This window comes from Leuciscus leuciscus (assembly GCF_965113295.1).
Source record: "Leuciscus leuciscus genome assembly, chromosome: 5".
Lineage (NCBI taxonomy): Eukaryota > Metazoa > Chordata > Actinopteri > Cypriniformes > Leuciscidae > Leuciscus > Leuciscus leuciscus.
The window spans coordinates 12711164-12734110 of NC_138729.1; the positions used below are offsets into that span (position 1 = coordinate 12711164).

Genomic DNA, 22947 nt, shown 5'->3' on the forward strand with positions numbered 1-22947 from the left:
CATAACTATTGTATAAAGTATATCCACATGAGCACGTTTAACCTAATAAAGATTTAAATACTTTGATTAATGTGATACGCTACTCCCACATAGGAAGAACAGACTTGTAATCTAGTTACTGACCTGATGCAGATACATGGCTGAAGCAGACTGATATTGTCTTGGTCTGGAGCGAAGTTTACGTGAGGTGACGTGAACAGTAAACAGTGAAGTTTGAAATATTCCCCAAAGAATCTCCATTAGAGCGCGCTGAAGTTTCATTTTAACCACAGATTTTTAACCACGGACATTTGTGGGGCGCCGCAGAGTTGGAGAGGGACGGCGAGTCAGGTACGATGTACGCCTGCCGAAACCACGAGCTAAATTTTAATATCCAGCTCACTTTACGACTTAAAATAATCTAGAAATTCCGGCCATGCCCCCGTGTGAAATGCACGCAGCCGAGTTGTTTGCTTTCCACTATACAAATGCAAAGTTGAACCTAATTTTTGCCTGTGTTTTAGGTTGATGCTTATACGTTTTCTAGAATACAGAGAGAGAAAGATGTATGCTAATATTTTCAAGGAAGTAGCCTATTGATGATAGTGACGGCAGTGCTTGTGGAAAGTGTGGGCTACACTGAAAAAGAAGAGTTGATTTTCACTTGTGCATTCATTGATTTGGAATTCAAAAGAAACAATTCTCAAGATTCATTGTTTGAAACTCTAAGACGTGGTTTCACTACTTTCCAGGCAGTGAAGTTGCATCTGAATTTGTGTCAAGTTTTTGACATGTTCACATTTGAGTACCAAATGAAATAAAGTAGCACAAGATGAAATGGAATATTAATAAAGCTTTTTAATGCTTTTTGAAATACCTTTTCACTACTTTTCAGATAGTGAAAATGCATTTGAATGGGGAAAAAAATAATTTACCCTAATATGACAAAGTCAGTTATAAATTATGGCACATAAACAAAGGTCAAAGGTCAGATGTAGAAAACTAATTTTGGGAAAGGATTTTAGCCTTAAATATATCTAAAATATAAAGTCCTTTATTTTATTTTTAGCAGGATTAAATAGCCACAATTTGAAGGGACAGCCATTTGTAGTGGTTTCCGAAAATGATGTACACTCAATGGCTAGAAAATACCCATAATGCACTGTGAGGATCGTGCTGAATAAATACCCTGAAGATGACGCCCGCTTCTGAATAATCAATCCATCCATTTTCCAAACTGCTATATTAGTGGAGTAGGAGTGAGGGTATAGGGAACAATTTCAAATACAGCTAATGTCTTCAGTATAACTTGGGGAATTACAGTTAGACTACATATAGAGACCACATAAAGAGACCATGGCTGCTTTTCCCAAAAGCTTCCTCAGATAAGTTGATCGTAGAAAGTAGAGACCATTAGTGGCAATGGTTCTAAGATCAACTTAGGCACACGATGCTTTTGGGAAACGCAGCCTATGTTTCAGTGAAGACCAGGAGTCAAATTTAAAGTTCAACAAGTTGACAGAGAGCTTTTAATATTAAAGGGATAGTTCACTTTGAAATACATTTTTGGTATGTTTTAGCTTACCTCAAGGGCATCCAAGATGTAGGTGTCTTTTTTTCCGCAGTAGTTTCAATTTTGATATTTTTAGGTCAAACCGTTCTTGTCTGTCAGTCATATAATGCAGGTCTATGGTCATTATCTCAAAACACAAGCACAGAGTCCAAATTAAAACAATTCCCCGTCGTCCAAATTAAACAATTCCCCATCGTAAGTACACATTGATGGCCTAAGACACGAAACGAGCGGTTTGTGTGAGAAAACGAACAGTATTTATATCGTTTTTACCACTTATACGCAGCCATGTCCGAGTGATCTGATCTGACGTGTGCGCAGACTGGTGCATAGATATATACACACTAGATGTCGCCTTGTCTACGGCAGTTCATTGGAACGAATGTCTTTAAGGCGACATCTAGTGTATATATCTATGCACCAGTCTGCGTACACGTCAGATCAGATCACTCGGACATGGCTGCGTATAAGTGGTAAAAACGATATAAATACTGTTCGTTTTCTCACACAAACCGCTCGTTTCGTGTTTTAGGCCATCAATGTGTACTTACGATGGGGAATTGTTTAATTTGGACGACGGGGAATTGTTTTAATTTGGACTCTGTGCTTGTGTTTTGAGATAATGACCATAGACCTGCATTATATGACTGACAGACAAGAACGGTTTGACCTAAAAATATCAAAATTGAAACTACTGCGGAAAAAAAGACACCTACATCTTGGATGCCCTTGAGGTAAGCTAAAACATACCAAAAATTTATTTCAAAGTGAACTATCCCTTTAAGTAACAAAGTACCAATAAATCAATCCTTTACCAAATATCTCTGAGTAATATTAAGTTGCAGGAGAGTAAAGGAAGAGAAGAAGGGCCTATACAAGCGAGATGCAAGAGCCAGATAGAGTGATATAAGAACTCTGCAAATATTTATAGCCTATAGGTTCAGGCCAAAAATATCCTTCCTTCAGCTCATGGCCTCTTGGTATCACGTTCTGCAAACGTAGCTAAACATAGTTGTTTCACACTATAAAAGCAGAAAGAGCCAAATTAGCATTTTCATCATGTCTAGACCTTATGCAAATAAATCTGTACCTTAATTCTAAGTAAGATAACCAACTCGTGACAAATTGTATATTAGACAAGATACCGCACATCAACAAAAGCAGAGAGTGCTACACGGGTGTCTGTACGTAGTCATTTTTTGTTGCTATGCTTTGTACTAAGAGGCTAGTCATAGCCACTCCCACATGCTGATCAACCAGCTGTCTTTGATGATCCACTAATTACTATTAGTTTAAAAGCCCACTGAAGTGCCTTGAAACGCAGAGTTATTCAATAAGTACTTTTCATTTCTTTTTTTGTGCACCCTCACTCATAGTTCCTCTGGAAGCTTCCTTGTTCCTCGCCTCCTCACAGTGCAATTAGAGAATTGAGATGTCCTTTAAGATGGCTAACTTTGATCGGTTTCTGGGTCATTGGCTGGAGGATGGCGGAGGAATCGAGGAAGCATCAATTTGAGTATTGAGAAGCACCCCATGAGATGACGTCATTTTCTCTGAAACAGTGAGACGAATACAGGGCGGGGACATATCAAGCAGCTCCTGATAAACCTGATTAAAATGATTCCACATCATTTCTTGGCTCATTTGGGAACATTTGATTGATTTATTGATAATTCCACCTCCTCCAACGCGTTCTGGCGTAATATGACTGCTGTTGCATCATCCAGGTGGATGCTGCACATTGGTGGTGGTTGATGAGATCTCCCCTTCTTAAGCGTAACAAATAAATGTAACAAATTATTACTATAATTATGTAATGACATTTCACTCCGTGTGAAACGCCAAAAAGCGGTTCTTCTCTGCTGTAAAACAGAGGTGTACATTACACTTTTTGCACATCACTTTGGGTGTTCCTGACTGTGTACCCAGGCACCCTGCATCTTCCCTTCTTGTAACACATTATTTGCCATTGTGAGGTATTGTCCAAGACATCCTTGAAAAGTACCCCTTATCGCACAACGTTGTCCTGAGGCAACAAAAAGAAAAACGGAATTTTTGAACATGCACAATAAAATAAAACTTTAACCTTAAACCTGCCAAAAGGCTTCTCTACACATTCAAACACACACACACACACACATACTTTTTCAAATATCCTAATTGGTTTCAATAATTTAAAGAAACATTTACTGAACATAGAGCTTAAGAAAACTTTCCGGTTAATGACAGAATTTTCACTTTTGGGTGAACTATAGGCTAGAAAGAATAATGAGGTTATGACATTATGAAACATTATGAGTTTCGTTGTATAAAAATAAATGAATCAATCAATCAATTAAATATGTTAAGTATTGTTGTTCGCCTAAATATACTGTAGCTATGTATTTATTTCGCCTCTAAAAATAAAGGTTATTAGCCTACATATTTTGCAATAATTGTTTAAAAAAATGTTCTCAACGAAATTATGTCATCGGAACTGTTAAGTAACCGGGACTGGAACTGTTAAGTAATTGTTATTCCAATTATCCCTTTTACGTGTTCACTTGTTACATTAGGCCTACTGTATTTTATCATGTCGTCTGAACCTCCAGACCAGCGGGCGGCGCTGTTGTGTAAGCAGAGTTCATTCCCTGGCTGCTGTACGCAGCAGCGCTCCCTGCTAACGAGTTTCCCCGCAGGTCAGCGCCTATCCGAGAGCTGACCACTCTGATGCATCATTGAATTTCAGAGTATTGAACCTCAGTTTATTGCAAAATGAACGGGATGCCTGGAACGAACGTGATTCAAATCACTAATCTGTCGTCGGCGGTGAGCAGTGATCAGATGAGAACTCTGTTCGGCTTCCTGGGGGACATCGAGGAGCTGCGACTCTACCCGCCTGAGTGAGTCACAACAACAACAACACACACGCAGACACACACAGACACACACACACACGCCTGACAGAGTCAAAACAACACGTAATAGGCAGACGTAACGTTAACGTTACTCGTCATACATTTCTGACATACACATCCCGAGCTTATCATGAACATATCAGATCACTTCATAGTGATGATAATAACACACGCACACATTACACATACTGCATACATGCATATCACATCACATTCGAACACAAGACATCATACATTTTAAAATCACCTGCACAACCAATATCATCACTATAAACACTTTATACATAATGTTAGGCCTACACACCAATAACACACACACTGACTACATGCACATCAAAGACCATGCATCCTCACACTATCGAAAAGACAAGTATGACATCATACAAACGTCACGGATACCAACAGCTCACATGGCAATAACAATGACTGTGTGTTATGTGCACTACCATAAACAATTACACATTGCTCACTTACTCAACTACACTTACACTTGCATGCATACATAGATCGATTTAAATATTTACAGACGCACAATGTTGTGACACACAGACATAGTGATTTCATTATTTTTATCTTTATCCTAATAGAGTTCAACAGTCTGGTTCTGAAAGTAAAAATCCCATTCATTTTCTCTCTATGGCTCTGATTTTCTCCATAAATAAGGGAATTGATTTTGAATGTTAACTTGGTAGGCTATATGGTGTATGGTTTTGTTGAAGCCATCAGCCCACATTATTTCAACTAAGTTTTTTCAAAATAATCGTGTTCAACAGTGGAAATCATGGTGAAAATCTATACTCTTAAGAAAAATGGTTACAGTGCCAGATTAGGGTTCCCCGGCTTGTAACAATTGCAGAACCCATTTTATAAGGTTCCATGAGGATCCATGCAGAAGGAAAGTGCTATATAGATCCTTAATTGTGTAAATCATGTTCAGCATCAATTGCCATTTATTAGTAGGCTATATAGGGCAATTCCAGCTTTATGAACGTGACATTTGCAGTCAAAACTTGAAATATAAATTCTCAGAAAATGCATTTAGTACAAATATATTGAAACATCTGTTTATATATCCATAATCCCTTAAAGGTGCTCTAAGCGATGTCACACGTTTTTTAGGCCAAATTTTTGTTGTCACATCCAGCAAACACCTCCTCACTATCCGCTAGCTGCCTGTCCCCTGAACACACTGTAAAAAAATGCGGTCTCTGTAGACAGCCCAGGCTCCACAAATGGCAAGAAAAACAAACTGGCCCAGCCTTGGCCACGAAACATAACAAACAGTGTTCCTGCCAATAACCGACAAGAATGATTTGGGGGTGGGGGTTGGGGGGTTAGTGCACGTGCACCTGAAGGGGGGTGTGTGGGGAGTGGAGGAGAGAGAAGCATGAAGAGGGAAGTTAGCTAGAGGAGAGATGTCCTAACAACTAACAACGACTAACGTTAAAATTGTATATTCTTGAGAATTTTGATATGGCCGACACACGACCAAAGAGATGACGTTCCGATGAACAAATAACAAAGAATAGGGAAAAGGAGAAGGAACGCAAAGTCCCGAATTTACATCGGAAAAGCGTTCAAAAGGTGGCGAGAACTCCGCCGGCAGAAGAGCTTCCAATCCGACATTCAGGTGGCTCTGTTTTTGCTGGACTGGTGCGTAAATCCAGTTTGTTTTTTCTAAAAGGTTCATGACTGTTTCAGGAAGCACAGAAGGGAGGGGGAGGGGACGGGATGAGGAGGAGAAGGGAGGGTCGAGCTAGCCTCCGTTTTGTTTGACAATACTTCGAACGTCAACAAGAAGTGACGTCACCCAACATCGCTTAGAGCAACTTTAATAAAGGAGTTCCAGACATTCGAAAAATATCAGTCTACACACGCGTTTTATATTTTAGATGAGGGAAATATACATGCGTTATGAACGTGACAAAAAAAAATCTCTATGTTTTGTAAAACATATGATGCCTATAGGTGGCAACATATTTTTTAGGAATTCTGTGAATTACACTGCGCAAACCAAAAGTAATACTACCCTCTGAATGAAGACGTTTTGGCTCTTCACAGAACATAAATATTTAGGATATTTTATTTTATTTTATTCATATATTGCCGCAACCTCGAACATGACCGTCATTTACGCCACCATCACCCAGGTGTTGATAGCGCCCGAGCGCAGGCGAGACCTGAACAGCACATGTTGCTATCTGTGTTAAAACTAAACTCATTTACGCCATGCCAATTTAAACATTCAAGAGCAAGTTATACAGTCGAGTAACAGTATCAGTATTTTGTGTCCTTGCATTGTCTTATAGTGACAGCAGTTTGTGTTTTTAATGTTAATCAAACAAAAGACAAGGACATCACTCACTGCTCTTGATTGAATAGCTTTTGTAACTTCAATAAGGATTCACCTTTAATTTACACAGTCAAATATGCAATGTTATTTTACATTTGATTACTTTATTCGATTTCTGTACCTGAAAACTAATGAGACCTACCTGGAAAAAGCAATGTTTATTTTATTTGCATCTTTGCTCTGTTGTATTTATTTATATGTGCTGTTGCTTGTAGTTAGATTATTTGTTCTTATTTTCTTTATTTTTATTTGACAGTGGTCCTTTCCCCCCTGAACATAGCACACATCGATTAGCTATATCTTCCTTTTCATAATTGACCAGAACAAAACAACAATCACATGCAACAAATTATTCAACAACACAAAAGGCAATTAAATCACTTGTTTTTCTTCTCTTTCAGCAATGCACCTCTTTCCTTTTCATCCAAAGTTTGTTACATAAAGTATCGAGACCCTTCCAGTGTTGGTGTGGCACAACATTTAACCAACACAGTTTTTATTGACAGAGCTTTGATTGTTGTGCCCTGCGCTGAAGGTTAGTATGTTTGCATGCGTGTTACATTCGTGTGCCTGATTATAGAATGACACTGGGTATCTGACTGCAAATCAAACCTTTGAGAAGAACAAACTATAATTGGCTTCCTGGCATTATTTTGTGTGTTTTTGTGTCCCAGATGTGTATGATAACCATGAGTTCTGTGTGCTGAGATATCACTGTTATCTGCTCTGTTTTATTTTGTGAGTTGAGTGGAGGTGGGTGGAGTGACACCAGCTCTATTGTTTATCAGTTGAGCTGAAGGATGTGGAAATGATGGAGGTGATTAAGATCATACTTTATGTAACAGCGTCAGGACTTTGTGAACACGCTTTTAGTGTTTTGCTAAAACATTTTTTTTTTCATTGCTAAGGAAATGCATCGCTAGAAAATAAAAAACGCAGAGATACATTTTTTTTATAGGATTTTTAGATGAATAGAAAGTTCAAGAGAACAGCATTATATATATATATATATATATATATATATATATATATATATATATATATATATACTCTGTAAAATCTTGACTGTTACTGATAAATTTAATGCATTTTCGCTGAATAAAATATTTCCTTTCGGATAAAAAAAAAAAAACCCTTACAGACCACAAACATTTGAATGTAAATGCTACAATAAATCAACTTATAAATCCAATCAATTGAAATTAAGACACACCATGATTAAAAGAACAAACTGTTTAAAATGTGTATTTATTTGGCAGATAAAAAAAAAATATATTTACATTTTAAATGAACATATTTAATTTATTTATATAAGTAACACTCTTAGTTTTTTGCGTGTGACCAATAATTCATTGCATTCTAGCAAAACTTTTTGACAAAGATTTTTTGATTGTCTTGATTTTGTTTGTTATATTTATAAAAAAAAACAATGATCAACTTAAAGATTTCAGGTTCTGTTAAGAGTGAATTGTTACACCCCATCCTTTTAGTGGCCCTTGGTTTAGCAGTATGCGTTCAGAAATATAATGGTAGGTAACTGTGTAATTCTGTGATTCTAATATTATTAATTGTCCAGACTTGCTTGCCTGGTGAATATAGCTTTACATTTTTAATTTGAGTTGCTTGCTATATTATGTGAATTGTGAGAGGTTTTGTTTGCTAAAACTGATGCTTTAGCTCAATGTTTCTTAACTCCAGTACTAGTGACCCACCTACCAGAATGTTTTAGATGTCTCTCTAATTAAAACCCTGATTCAGATTCAGCATCTTAGTGTGTTGAAGGCATTTAAAGCATTCTGGGTTGTGATTTACCTCACAGGAACTATGGCACGTTTAGTTAATAGGGTACAGATTAGTGTCCCTTGAATTGTGTATCACTATAATGGCACAAATCCTTTATTCTGTTGAGTGAGATATAGGTTTTTATTCAAATTGATGCCCTCATTAGTTAAGCTCAGTCTTGTTACTAATGTCAATGTAATAAAAACAATAAAATGCATTTAATGTATGGGAAGTATGTTATGTATGCATTTATATTTTTATTAATAATATTATATATTTATTTTAATTTATATTAAAACTGCAAATCAAAACTAGCTGGCCACAACTGAGTGAGTTATTCTGGCTTATTCAGTTTTTTTAAAAGATTGTATCCACCTTATTCCTGCACCCCATGACGCTTTGCGCGAATTATGAGTGTAACTTCCGTTAAGTTACAATCAGTGAAACGCTCGCTTTATGAACGTAATACGTTAAAAAAGTGTCACAATGAGATGACATTATTCTACTCACCCTTCAACCATCGAACATTAAAAGGAAATTTAAAAGTGTAAAAAGCATCAACAAGGTACTTTTAACAGATCAAATAACCCCAAAAGCTTGAGTCTTTGGTTAAATATCACTGTAGTAATATATATCTGTATTATGTAACTTGTGTTGCCTTAATCAAAAATGTTCATTAAAGGACAATTCCGGTATTTAACACTTTGAGTCTATTTTGAAGTTTGTTTTGAATGAACAAGAGTGGTGGACAAAGAAATTTTGACAATGGTTCCTGTCTCGACTTTTTGACTATTTTAGATTTGCCCATGACCGCTTTAGAATGGGAGTCTATGGCCATGCACAAACATGCCCTTAAAACAACCCTTAACGTTCGTTTTCAAAACTGTTCAACTCACCGAGTGGTTAGTGGTGTTCGTTGATATTCCAAAACAAGTAGCGTAGCGAAATACAGTTTCTGTCGTGTTTTATTTGGCATTTTGTAAAATCCCATTGATTTCCGTTGGAGGACTCATTGCTCGTTGATATTACTGCGCTATCGGAAATGGAAAGGGGGCTGTTTACATTTGGTTGTAGTCTTTTAGGTCTTTTCGCTCGGTTCTATGACTCTCAGAAGGCTAAAGTGAGCAGAGCAACGGAAGTTTCGGAAGAGCGGAAGTTTATACGCGGTTGTGAGGTATCTGAAAAAATAGTTCCACTATAGAAAAATAAACGGATTGAAATCATACATTGCGCCGATATATTTGTTTTTAATCATCAACGAACACCACTAACCACTCGGTGAGTTGAACAGTTTTGAAAACGAACGTTAAGGGTTGTTTTAAGGGCATGTTTGTGCATGGCCATAGACTCCCATTCTAAAGCGGTCATGGGCAATTCTAAAATAGTCAAAAAGTCGAGACAGGAACCATTGTCAAAATTTCTTTGTCCACCACTCTTGTTCATCCAAAGCAAACTACAAAATAGACTCAAAGTGTTAAATACCGGAATTGTCCTTTAACTTCAGCATTACGTGATACTATTTCAAAGTGATTTCCTTCATTTTGACTGATAATAAATTGCATTTACCTGTGAAAACAAACCTGGAAAGAGACGTGAGGATTTGAGGAGAATAACAAGAGATTCTTCGTGCATTCCAGTAAATTATTAATGGAATATATCGTAAATTAAATTTGGGAAAACAGACCACAAATGTGCAGTGTATGTTGTCCTTTTTCATACTTTTACAGCGGATTGCAAAGGGAAAAAAGAAAATAATCACGAGGAAAAGACTGAAAAGAGCTCTTGCCATTGATGTTCTTGTTATAACATGTCACGTGAAAATACCAAGTATAACGTTATTCTCATGATGTCTGAAAATAAGTCATGAAGGAAAATTGACAGCTCATCCAGTCAAACTGACAGATCAGCTTTATTTGTAGGGCAAACTTATGATTTGAAATGATTAGTTTCAGCCTTTTTGAATGGAAGTTCCCTAAACCGGAAGTGCCACCAGTAAGGTCGTCAAGAATAAGGTGGATGCATTTTATTTGCTTCATTTGGCAAACATAAAGTAACACTAATCAAAGTTTTAAACTGTATTCAGACATGTGCCACAACTGCGTATAAATATAGAAAATAAACATTTAGTTTCCCCTCTGAAGATTAAGTGCCTAGTTTCACTGACCAAGAAACATTCAATCACTTCATTTTAAGTGGTTTCAAGCTCCATTTTTGTTCCCTTTTCATGCAAAGTGTAGACTATGAAACAAACGCTCGTAAGCAGAGTAGGCTACAGGGTATGAGGTGAAAGGGTGAGGTCTTCTCAAGTCTAATGTGCAACCACTGGCTAACCACTTGTTTCTTTCACTGTAAACATCCGTATTCATGAAAAACATGGTATCTAAGAGAGCTTCCCTCTTGCCTGAAATGCTTGTCCTCGTGACTTGGTTCTGGATGGCTTACAACGTTGATTAATTTGGTTTCTGTATGTTTTTTCTGTGTTGATTATGTGTGCATATCAGATGACTAGAGTGACCCAGGCTACACTACTACACTAGCCTGACTCAAGGCTTTGTTTTCCAAGACACTATACCCGCCGGGGCCCACGCTGCCTTCAAGGGGGGAATGTGACCAGGAGCGTAGCCGCTGAACCTTCCGAGATGGACACCTTGTCTCTTTTTTTTTATTTTATTTTTATTTTAATTTCCTTTTTTTATTTCTCTCTCATGTTGTCTCTTTTTGCCTCTTAGAAGAGTTGCATATTCATTGTGTTGTTTTTCTTTATTTTTTCTTTATTTTTTCCCCTGTCCCCTTGTCCCTCGTCCCCAATCCCACAGTTGCACCCCTTTGCCTGTCTTTGAAAGCTGTCCAGGTTGACTTGACGCCCAGTATTGGAGGGAAGTTTGAACGGTACAAGGGCAGCTGTTACTGATTTCTAATGCATTAAGATCTCCTCTCTCTCTTTCTCTCGCTCCTCTCCACTGATCTGCTCAGGGTTCTACTTTGGAAAATAATCTTCACAAAAGTATTCAGACATCAATTTTCTGTTTTTACTGAATTATAGGTACTGCAATACACATTTTTCAGCATTAGACAGCAATATAAGACAGCATTAAATTCCGTCAAATTTTCTGTTTTATTGAGATCAGGACTTGAACTGTTCTTCAGCCACTAAAATGCTAATTTGACCTCGTTTTTGGCATTGCTGTCCTGCCAAAAGAAAAGCAAGTTTTCAATGCATATTTTCTAGGGCTGCATGATGTATTGAAATAAAATTGACATCACGATATGGCTAAGTGTGAATATCAAATAACAAAGGTTTGCGATTTAATTAAATCCAGTAATGTGCCAGGCCTATAGGTTTCAGAGTAAAGCTTGACAGATTGTGTTTATTTACACAATGGTTCGTCGATTTTACATCGAAGCCTGATGGCTTAACATTTGAAAATAAAATCAAGACTTAAAAATTAGGGTTGTAATTTTACAGATGTACTTTCATTTTTATGAAACTTCAAAACGTTTTATTTTTTATGAAATACTCGATTTTTTTATTTGACAAGTATAATAGCATTATTGCAATATATTTCTTATTTTGTTTCATATTTTTAATCATCACTAAATTCAATAATTAATATGTTTTATATTATTGTCAAATTTAATGGATCAATAAAAGCAGGAATATGGCCTGTAAAAACTCGAGATTTAAAAAAAAACTTACGTAAATTATTATATTTTAAAAATTATTTTTAAATTGAGCTATTCAAGTCATCAATTTCTGTATTTTTCATAATCTTAATTTCATAATTCATATTTAAAAAAACTAAATATCGCAATGTCCGTTTTTTTTCCCCAATATCGTGGAGCCCTAGTATTTTCTTAGTCTGTAATTCAGTAAAGTGACAGAACTGCTGCTAGAGAGTGTTTAGAATTCCTTATTTTTGCAAGGCACTGTTTTTCAGTTCACTGTAATGACAAGGAATAGATTTTTTTTTTTGTAAAATGCTCATACCATTGTACATGTTTAAAGGGTTAGTTCAACCAAAAATGAAAATTCTGTCATTAATTACTCACCCTCATATCGTTCCAAAGCCGTTAGAACTTTGTTCATCTTCGGAACACAAATTAAGATTTTTTTGATGAAATCCAAGAGCTTTCTGGTCCCCTATAGACAGAAACACAATTACCACTTTCAAGGCCCAGAAAGGTGGTGAAGACATCCTTAAAATAGTGCATGAGACTACAGTGGTTCAACCTTAAAGGACAAGTTCGGTATTTTACACTTAAAGCCCTGTTTACAGATCGTATCTGATGAAATAGAACGGTTAAGATTAAAATTTGGACACATGCTGCTGTCCCGAGAATTTTAGGTTTATTTCGCTTCCCCCACCACCCCCACAATGGTTGTCTATATGCACTGGAAGATTCCGTCCTAAAAACACATTAAACTTTCGTTTACAAAGACGTGAAACTCACCGAGTGGTTAGGGGGTGTTCACTGATATGTTCCATCAAAAATCGCTGAAAAAGATGCATTCCAACAGGTTTTATCGTAGTTTTTGTCCAACTCCATTGACTAAATAGGACGTGCTGTGAGACCGCAGCACCTTTACGATATTACTCCGCCGCTTCTTCTTCTGCTTCTTCTGTGTATTCAATGAAATGCCCGTGGTTTGCTTGCAATTGGCAAAGGTGCATTATCGCCACCAACTGGGCTGGAGTGTCTATTATTCAAGCTCTCAACGGAAGAATCACGGGTGTGACGCGTTTGGCAAAATAGGTCCACAAAAGCGAAATAAACCTAAAATTCTCGGGACAGGAGCATGTGTCCAAATTTTAATCTTAACCGTTCTATTTCATCAGATATGATCTGTAAACAGGGCTTTAAGTGTAAAATACTGAACTTGTCCTTTAATTTATGAAGCGACGAGAATACTTTTTGTGTGCAAAAAAAAAAAAAAAAAGAAGAGAAGAAGCAAAATATATACAACTATATACAACTATATACAACAATTTCTTCTCGTCTGTGTCAGACTCCTATGCTGTTTCCGTAGTAAACACAGCGCAGGGCTTCTGGGGCATGCGTTGTGGTGCTCACGTGAACAGTGTCGGAGACTGACACGGAAGAGAAGAAATTGTTGAATTAAGTTGTTAGTTTTGCTTGTCTTTTTTTTGCGCACAAAGTATTTTCGACGCTTCATTAAATTAAGGTTGAATCACTGTAGTCTCATGCACTATTTTAAGGATGTCTTTACTACCTTTCTGTGCCTTCAAAGTTGTAATTACATTTCTGTCTATGGGGGATCAGAAAGCTCTCGGATTTCATCAAAACATATCTTAATTTGTTTTCCGAGGATGAACGAAGGTCTTACGGGTTTGGAACGACGAGGGTGAGTAATTAATGACAGAATTTTCAGTTTTGGGTGAACTAACCCTTTACCTTTAGCATGGTTTTGGGGAACATTGTCTTTAGAGTAATTCTGATGTTGCTGAACGTCATATTTGAGGTTTTAATTTAGCTCTTCACTCATTTAAAAGCACAGATATACAAATATTCAGTTTACCCATGAGTACTATAGTCACTGTGAGCACAGAGCATGCGTATATTTTACCAACACTGGCACGTATTTGGAAAAATTACATTTGTTGTTAACTTTATTGTGAAGGCAACACTTTTCAGTGGTGACAGTTTGAGGGGGGATTTCTCTAAGACACTTAAAATGTTCTTCTTTTCTGTATCTGATGTTCTATGTGCTATTAGTGTGATGCAGCCAACATGAACGGTTGTCTTGTGTTGCACACCCTTTCCAACACTGCGACACGATCGCCCCAGGGAGAAAAGCGCCCATGCTTGATATCGTATGGTTCATGACCAATATGTTTCCAGTACAGGTGACCCATACCATAAAGTGTTAACTCATTCTCTACATGTTCTGTTCTGATCTTTTTTTAAAAGAGAGAAAAGGACAAATCACAATGTTCTTTTCTCTGTTTTTTGTGCAACAGTCATCCTGTTTACAGTATGTCTTGTGTTGATAGTAAAAGGAGAGTAGCTATGCTAGTTCAGTTTGTTTGATTGTTCATGGTCGGGGTTGGAGATGCTCAGGGTGGGTGTTAGAGCACTAGGCTTGTTGGAGGACTCTCCTCTGAATCTTGGGTCGTAGAAGAAGCAGCTGGAGACGTCTCCATTGGCCACCCTAATGCCAGTGTTCTTGTTCTTCAGGAAAAATCCCTGAAGAGGCAAAGGCTCTCTCGCTTTTGGCCCCCGCAGCACCCGTAGCCAGCCTGATGAGTGGAGGAGGACTTCTGCCCATTCCCAGCCCCACTACGCTACAGAACGTAAAAACACACTCTCACAAACTAAGGCTGGAATACACTACATAACTTTTCCACAGATTTTTTTATGTCTGATTTGTATTTTTGGAGGAGTTGACACTAGTTTGCTTAGTCTCCATATTTTGGGCAGTTGGAGTTGATAGATTTGACTTCTTTTTTTCCCTTCCGACTGTGATTCCATCCAGTCGGAGGATTTCAAACATGTTTGATATTTTGAGCTGATTTTAGAAGACATAAATTTAATTTGTCATGCGTCTCTTACCAACGAGACGCGTGTTTCTGCATGAGTTTGTGGTTTTTGGAACGACTTTGAAAGTCGTTTAGTGATGAAACCCAGTTTTTCTCTGTAATCATTTACAAAGTCAACAAGTGTATGATGCCTAGTGTTTTAAAATCCGTTCAGATTTTTAAAACCGTGTAGTGTATTCCGGCCTTTACTGAATGATGAAAAAATGTCACCTACATTCTCATCAACTGCATGCCACAGATGTACTATTTTTAATCCCAAATTGTCAATTGTCAAGACACTAACGTGTGTCATATTTGGGGGCAGCGAGGTCTTCCTTTAGCTAATCTGGGGGTCCTGAAGTCTAGTTTGGACACGTCTGTGGCGGCTCTGAGTGCAATCGCTTCGCAACCTCCGCTCATGGGTAATGTTGATCCCTCTAAAATTGACGAGATCAGGAGGACGGTGTATGTCGGCAATTTGAATTCACAGGTATGTGATAATGAATTAGAATTTATGGCAGAGGCAAATATCTCTTTACCCCAAGTGCAAATAGCAAAAAAGAAAGTAGTGTAAATAGTGTTAGATGCTATTTATACTTGCATAGTGTCTAAGCCGCAACAGATAGAGGCTGTCTACACTGGATGCGATAAAGCAATTGTTGCATATCAATTGTTGTCAGAAATGGCAAAAGTGCTTGGAGTATGTCAGAAGTAGAATAGGACATCAGTTTACTGTTTGGGTTTCGTGTCGCGCTGCATCCAGTGTTGACAAAATCAATTTTTATAATGGATGCTGCATTATTGGGTCCTTACTTGTTTCTTAACCCTAATCATATTCAGCCTGCTGATGAGTAAAGTTGTGTTTCAAGATCCAGGAAAGGAGCCATGGTTACATGGTAACAATATGAGCTGCACGCGTCTAAATTGGTGTGCCAGCCAATCCAATCAACGCGAGAACACCACATCCAATTGCAATTATTGGCCTGTTAAATACTTGTTAAACACTTTATTCACATTATAAGATACTCGTTAGGCTCTTTATTTCCACTTGTTGATTTGCTTATATTGTATTCACTAATATGCCAATGTATTTAAACTGGATATCGAAACTAACGCAATATTCTCCTTTGTTTTTGAAGCTCATGCTGTACTTGTTTTGTCCTTCTCCTGTAGAGCACCACAGCAGAGCAGCTCCTCGAGTTCTTCAAGCAGGTGGGGGATGTGAAGTTTGTTAGAATGGCTGGAGATGAAACACAACCTACACGTTTTGCTTTTGTGGAGTTTTCTGATCAGGATTCAGTGTCACGAGCACTTACATTCAATGGAGTCATGTTTGGGGATAGGCCACTCAAGTGAGTGTTCTCCATTGAGAAAGACAACTCGCCAGCGTTGTTTAATTCAGTAAATTCATTGCATCCCATTTCATCCATGTGATATGCATTTAAATAGTAATTAATCAACATAACATCATCTTTTTCAGAATTAACCACTCCAATAATGCCATAGTGAAGCCTCCAGAGCTCACGCCACAAGCTGCGGCCAAAGAGCTGGAGGACGTCATGAAGAGAGTTCGAGAGGCTCAGTCAACCATTGCTGCTGCCATTGAGCCAGGTCTGTCCTCTCAAACCTAGACTCTCACACACAGTAATACTTTCTCAAAATGTTTTTCTTTTTAATTGATGAGAGTTTTGATTTGTTACTTTCAGACGACAAAAATCGCTCATGCAGTAGATCCAGACATTCCAGAAGGTCAAGAACTCGGTCTCGCTCCCCGTCACACTCACGGAAAAAGCGATCCAGGTCGAGGCACAGGTAGATTACACACATTTTTAAACATACTTGCCTTGTTAACTAATAAAAGCTTAGAAGCATGCTAAGCTACAAGCTACTCACAGTATAAAGTACGATCAATCAATCCTATTGAAAAAGTAATAAGCCACACTAACATGTTACTAACAAAGTTACTAACTTTTTTTTAACGGGGAATATATCTATATACAGTTATGTAAGGGTAATATTGTTTGTAATTGTACATCTATTAGATGATATATCATTTATTTTAAAAATAACAGTTACATTTATTTAAAATAATTTAAAAGCAGTAATTATCAGTTTGTCATCAAATATATATATACAAAAAATGAAATAACATGCTGTTCAAACACTGTTGAGAGAATTAGTAAATCATCAAATTGGGTTATTTTAAAATTATTAGGCTGAGTTTACACTGGCACAAAAAAATCAGATTTTTCCCCCCTCACATCTGACACAGATCGGAATTTGTCACTTTCAAATGAGGTTTTAAATCTGATACATATCAACATGTTCCAATACTAAAACATTTTTATATATTCTAACCATTTGTTAACAAACATGTAATCATTACTTCAATGAGATCATTGTTTCTCCCTTAAATTAATACATTATTGTCTAACTGTGTGATTTGTAATTGTACACTTCTGAAATGCATAATTTGGACACAGTCACCACTGATTAAAGATCACTCTAAATTGTAATGTAGACACATGCATTTTGTGTAAAACTGCTTTGAAACTGATTCCCCTTGTAATTCTAAGCTACCACAAGGCGAGGGTAACACGTTTGGCCAAAATATAGCTTTTTAATGTCGTATTTTGAAGCAGACGTGGCTGTATGCACTCACACTAAAACTCGCGCACACAGAAACATTCAGGAGCATAGAAACTGGTTATTTTTTATAATTGCTGTTATTTTCCGGTCTATATCAGTTCAGTCAGATTTTGTGCTGGAAACATCCATGACATCTTTTAACTTATCCATGGCGACAAATAATCATGGCCACCCGATGTGAATTATAAAGTAATTTTAGTATCGCGATCACCAAGAGAATAATTTTGGGTGGGGATTAATGTAAACACAAATATCGGATACCAGTCATGTCTAAAGTGAATGTAAACAGGCGGGACAAGTCAGATATTATCAAAAGATCCGATCTGTGCATTAAGACTTGCAATGTAAATGCAGCCTAATTCTTTCTAATTCAGCCTTAACAAACTCGTCAAATTGAATCCGAAAAAACTGTTTATCATCATTTGAATGTTATTCTTGATTACAGGAACCCAGCAGGTCCTTAAAAAGCCTTAAAATATGTTATTGAGTTAAAATTAACTGTCATAAATGTCTTAAATATCTTACATAGAATAGAAAATGTCTTAAGAGTTCTTCAAATTTAGAGCCAGAAAAACAAGAATCATGATGAGGCCTGATTTGAGTATTTAACTTCAAAACGCAATCATTTAAATAAATACATGCAAGCATTCTACTTTTCTTAGAAAAACATGGCACACACAGCATACCGCATATTTATGACAAGCGATTGCTTATGATCTAATGTTGATGAATTATGACAGTGTTTACTTCATGAGTTTATATTGTAATATGTTGTAGATGGTTGTAAGCATATTTTATTTTCCTCAGCTTTATGAATGAGCAGCTGGACGTAGAAAAGCAAAGGCATTTCAAAATAAAGAGTATTTTTATTCTTGTTTATTATTAAAAGTCCTACATTGTGCAGTTTTTCCTGGTATTATTGGTAATGGTATCTGGCATTTAATTTGAAGTACACTCTTGTAGCTTTTCTCTGGGCCGCCCTGTCACAGAAAGGAAAGATTAAGAACATTATTTAACTCATTCATTATCTAGATTTTACCCTTATCAGCACAATAATCTGTTTATTGTCGTTCTTTACACATTTTTATCATATAAGCAATAATCTAATATCGATCTCTGATATATTGGTACCAATATGTATTAAGTGCATGTATATATGTATAGATTTGTTTTAAGATTGTATGGCTTTCTTCTGTACAGACATTCAGTATTAATTGTATTCGTTCAGGTCTTAAATGCCTTAAATTTGATTTTAAAAACTGCAGATACCCTGCATTAAATAACCTGAGCTTTAGGCTACTTGTTATATTTGTATAATTGGACATCATTTTCACTTGTTTAATGTTAATAATTGATGTATTGTTGTAGCAATGGGAAAATAACTTATTTTATCAATGGTATTTAAAGGGGACGCCCATCCCAGAGATCACGGCAGAAGTTGAACGCCTCACGTGGGTCCCATAAGAGACGCTCACGTTCCCGAGAAAGGAAACACAGCCGGAGTAGATCTCATTCCAGGTTAACCTGCACCACCACACTGGCCACTTTATTCTCAGATTTTGTTTTGTCACAAAAAAAAAGAAAATTTCAAACCAATGTTGTCTCCTAAACACAGGGACCGAAGGAAGGACAAGGATGGTAAAGTTAGGAAGAGCGATGGCTGGGATGAAAAGAGGCTGCGGGACAAAAAGGGAAGGATGCCTTCCAAAGGCTACGTTGGCTCCAGGCGTTCCCGCAGTATAAGCAGGTCAGAAGAAAGTGTTTTTAAACCTGCAAAAAAAAATCTGTTATGAAATGAGAGATTTTATATATATATATAATATATATATATATATATATATATATATATATATATATATATATGAAGAGTTCAGATGCAAAAACCTCTAAGTGCCATCTGAAATTTTCTTCATTTTTATCAAGCCTGTATATTTAAGTTCAGTAATTTCACTTAAATGAAAATGACCTATTAGTTGTCCTTTAAGTGAAATTACTGAACTTAAATATACGAGCTTGATAAAAATGATCATTCTAGAAGAAATTTTCAGATGGCACTTAGAGGATTTTGCATCTGAACTCTTCATATATATATATATATATATATATATATATATATATATATATATATATATATATATTAGGGGTGTAACGGTTCACAAAATTCACGGTTCGGTTCGATACGATACACTTGTGTCACGGTTCGGTACGGTTCGGTTCGTTTTCCATAGGCTACAGCAAAAATAAATAAATGCCAGAGAAATGTCCTTGAATTATTTTTATTTTTATTTTATTTAATGAAACTAACATCATAAAGGATGATTTTTTTATTTATTTTTTGTTGTTGCTTTTTTACTGAGCAATAATGGAGCTATACTTGACTGTTCTTATGAGCATATAAAACAAAACAGCTCCTTGGACAAAATGAAATGTAATATTGTAGTAGTAGGCTAGTTATAAACAAAGGTTTATTTTAGTTCAGATTAACATTTGAGGGCAGCAATTGCAAAAATAAAACAGACGTAATGTTACTTGAAAGCATTATAGCCCACTATTCCTGACAAACTTCCATACCTTGCAGTTAGTGTTACTACAGCAAATCCATTCCACGGTGAATGTTGCTGATCTGTGGACACCGGCCAGTTCATTCATGGCACGATGTTTCTTCCTGGTTTCCACGTCAGCGCTGTTTGATCCGTTAATAACAGAGAAATGTGCATGTTTCTCACTAGATCTCGCAGCGATGTTATTACTTCAGTGGCGAATTCAAAAAGCATTTGAAATTCAAATGCTTTCTTTACTGGTCTGGATCTCTTAGCGCTGTGTGGTGTTGCTTGATCAGGCTCGCGCATAGGGCTCGCGAGTCCCGCTTCACAGGTCAAAACTGATAAACGGTCCACACAAACACAATAAGAGTAGCTCAGTTTCGTTCCTTACATTGCATTTGCCAGTTGATGTTGTGGTCGCGCCAGCCTCTATGAGCGCGCTTGCCACCCGCGACGCGCCTTCATTTGAAATAACGAAATTTTGGTCGGCAGAAAAAAATGGTCCAACGAACCGTTCGGTACGTAATGCGTACCGAAAACTGAAACCGAAAGCCTCGTACCGAACGGTTCGATACGAATACGCGTATCGTTACACCCCTAATATATATATATATATATATATATATATATATATATATATATATATATAGTGGGCAGTGCATTTCACACCTAGGCCTTGAGTGGTGTCCTACCTGAATTAATCCATCTCTTAATACGATTTTAATAATGTAGCGCATAGACTCTTTATAATTGTTGTGAAATTGCTGTTTTATTTTAGCCTGGAAATCCAGACATAAAATCTGAAAGATTAAGGGTCTGGCATCGAGTAATAATAATCGCCCAGCAGCCATTGGTGCAGCTCGGCTACAAGGGCATAGTTAATGAGCATCATTACTCAATGCCAGAGTAACTCGCTGAGCAAATTCAAATTGTACTCTCGCGAGAACTCTGGATTTCCAGGGTAGTTGTATTTTGCACAGGCAGGTATAGGGTTAATGCGGTGACTTCGGAAAAGGCTGGGTAGAGAGAAACTGAGAGAAACGAGCGAGTGAGTTAGGCTGGTGCGTTTGTGTACAATTGTTTTGCATTCCGATTAAGAAGTTCAGAAACGGAGCCTTCCTTGTCTGTTATTCTTCAGACGTTACAATAGTATGAATGTTTGGGAAAAAAAGTTTAGATCATAAATTTACACGAAAAATTAAGAAGAAAATCATATTCAGCACGGAAAAAAATGGGGACAAAAATAAGCATGATACTCACCAAAACTATTGATTTTTTTTTACACAAAATCCATCCTAATATCTTTCCTCAAGAATACTTAAACACTCTGTTGTACAGGTTATCTGTGCGTTTCAGTTCCAATAATACCGGTAAGTATTTTCTATCGAGGCTTATAAGTCGAGTTTGTTTCCGGTAGGTTTGAAACTTCCGGGGGTCGAGGAGGGAGAGGAAAATTAATTTTTGGGTTAAAAAACTACGAAATCTACAGGAATATATTTTAGTTTATGCAGTTCGCTATAGATGCGGTTTGCTAACTCTGACTACTAGTACATGCTCTGACCATCCAATCAAAGGACATGAAAATGCCGACGTTATTGTACGCCTGCTAGATGGCCTCGGTGCAGTCACATCGAAATCTGATTGGCTGATTAAATCTGACTGATTATCTGATTGGTTAAAGCAACAGTTGCATTGCCATTTATTTTAAGCTACTACAGGCGCCCACACTATCGATTCTGAAGGCCTCAAGGCAGATTTCTTTGACCCTGGCAACACATGATGGCTGAAATATGATTGGATAAAAGCTCTTAAATAAATATACACTACTGGAAGCTGCGCAACCAAGTGAAAAGATATGGAATTAAGAGAATGTACTTTTGGGAATAATTTAATACACATTCATGGAAATAATATATTAATGTCAGTGATTCTGATAGTGTTTAGGCCTGCAAAGGCGGCCTTGCTGGCCAACTTTTTAAATGTTTTTTTTCCTGTGAAAAAAACTTCAATAGCTTTATTGTAACTCTACACCCTTGCTGTATTTAGTATATGTGGAACCATGAATATGCAAATTAGCCCCGCCTCCACTCACTTACACCAGCTTAGAGATCCACTCCGCCAACTTTGCTGTAGTAAACGTTGCTCAATGATATCGCTCTTTACAACGTCGGACACATAACGGTATTGTTATGAATATCCTTTTGCTTGACTACGTTATCAAATGGCTAATAATGTGTTGCTAATGTTACACAAACCATGTTCACCATCTCAGTCTGCCTTTTAAACATCAGTACCCTAAGAAACACTTTGAATGTCATTGAACATTTAGTGTAGTGTCAGTGGAGAAAGGCATATAGTTCATCATAGCATTGTCATATACAGCATATACATAATTCACCCGTTATATTTCTAAATGTACCTGATTTTTCATATCAACAGAAAAATATACCGGGATTACCTGGCTTCAGAGCATAGTTAGTTAATGATGCTAAAGTATGGAGGTATTTTTGGTGCAAAACTACTGAACGCCTGTGACAGTGAAATTTGTAGTTGTAGAGAATAGCCACACATGTGTATCAGTAAATTTGAAGTCACAGAGAGAAATGTTTTAAGAGTTGCAAACTTGTAGACT

General features: G+C 37.0%; 2 protein-coding genes across 6 annotated transcripts in view; one reads left to right on the top strand and one right to left on the bottom strand.

The window, feature by feature from the left end:
- LOC309499941 (annexin A1-like) overlaps positions 1–22947 on the bottom strand; it is a 95555-nt gene that overhangs the window by 39183 nt on the left and 33425 nt on the right. The window lies entirely within an intron of this gene.
- srek1 (splicing regulatory glutamine/lysine-rich protein 1) overlaps positions 4168–22947 on the top strand; it is a 34807-nt gene continuing 16027 nt past the window's right edge. The window contains exons 1-9 of one of the 5 annotated variants that reach the window (XM_082171461.1): positions 4169–4434; positions 7204–7337; positions 14783–14898; positions 15449–15613; positions 16297–16475; positions 16604–16734; positions 16830–16935; positions 19180–19290; positions 19388–19519. In XM_082171461.1, the coding sequence (XP_082027587.1) occupies positions 4307–4434; positions 7204–7337; positions 14783–14898; positions 15449–15613; positions 16297–16475; positions 16604–16734; positions 16830–16935; positions 19180–19290; positions 19388–19519 (1202 nt within the window). In that variant the 5' untranslated portion in view covers positions 4169–4306. Of the gene's footprint in view, positions 4435–7203; positions 7338–10036; positions 11474–13545; positions 14452–14782; positions 14899–15448; positions 15614–16296; positions 16476–16603; positions 16735–16829; positions 16936–19179; positions 19291–19387; positions 19520–22947 lie in introns of those variants that run through there. The other 4 variants (XM_082171463.1, XM_082171462.1, XM_082171465.1 and 1 more) reach the window with 4 other exon arrangements.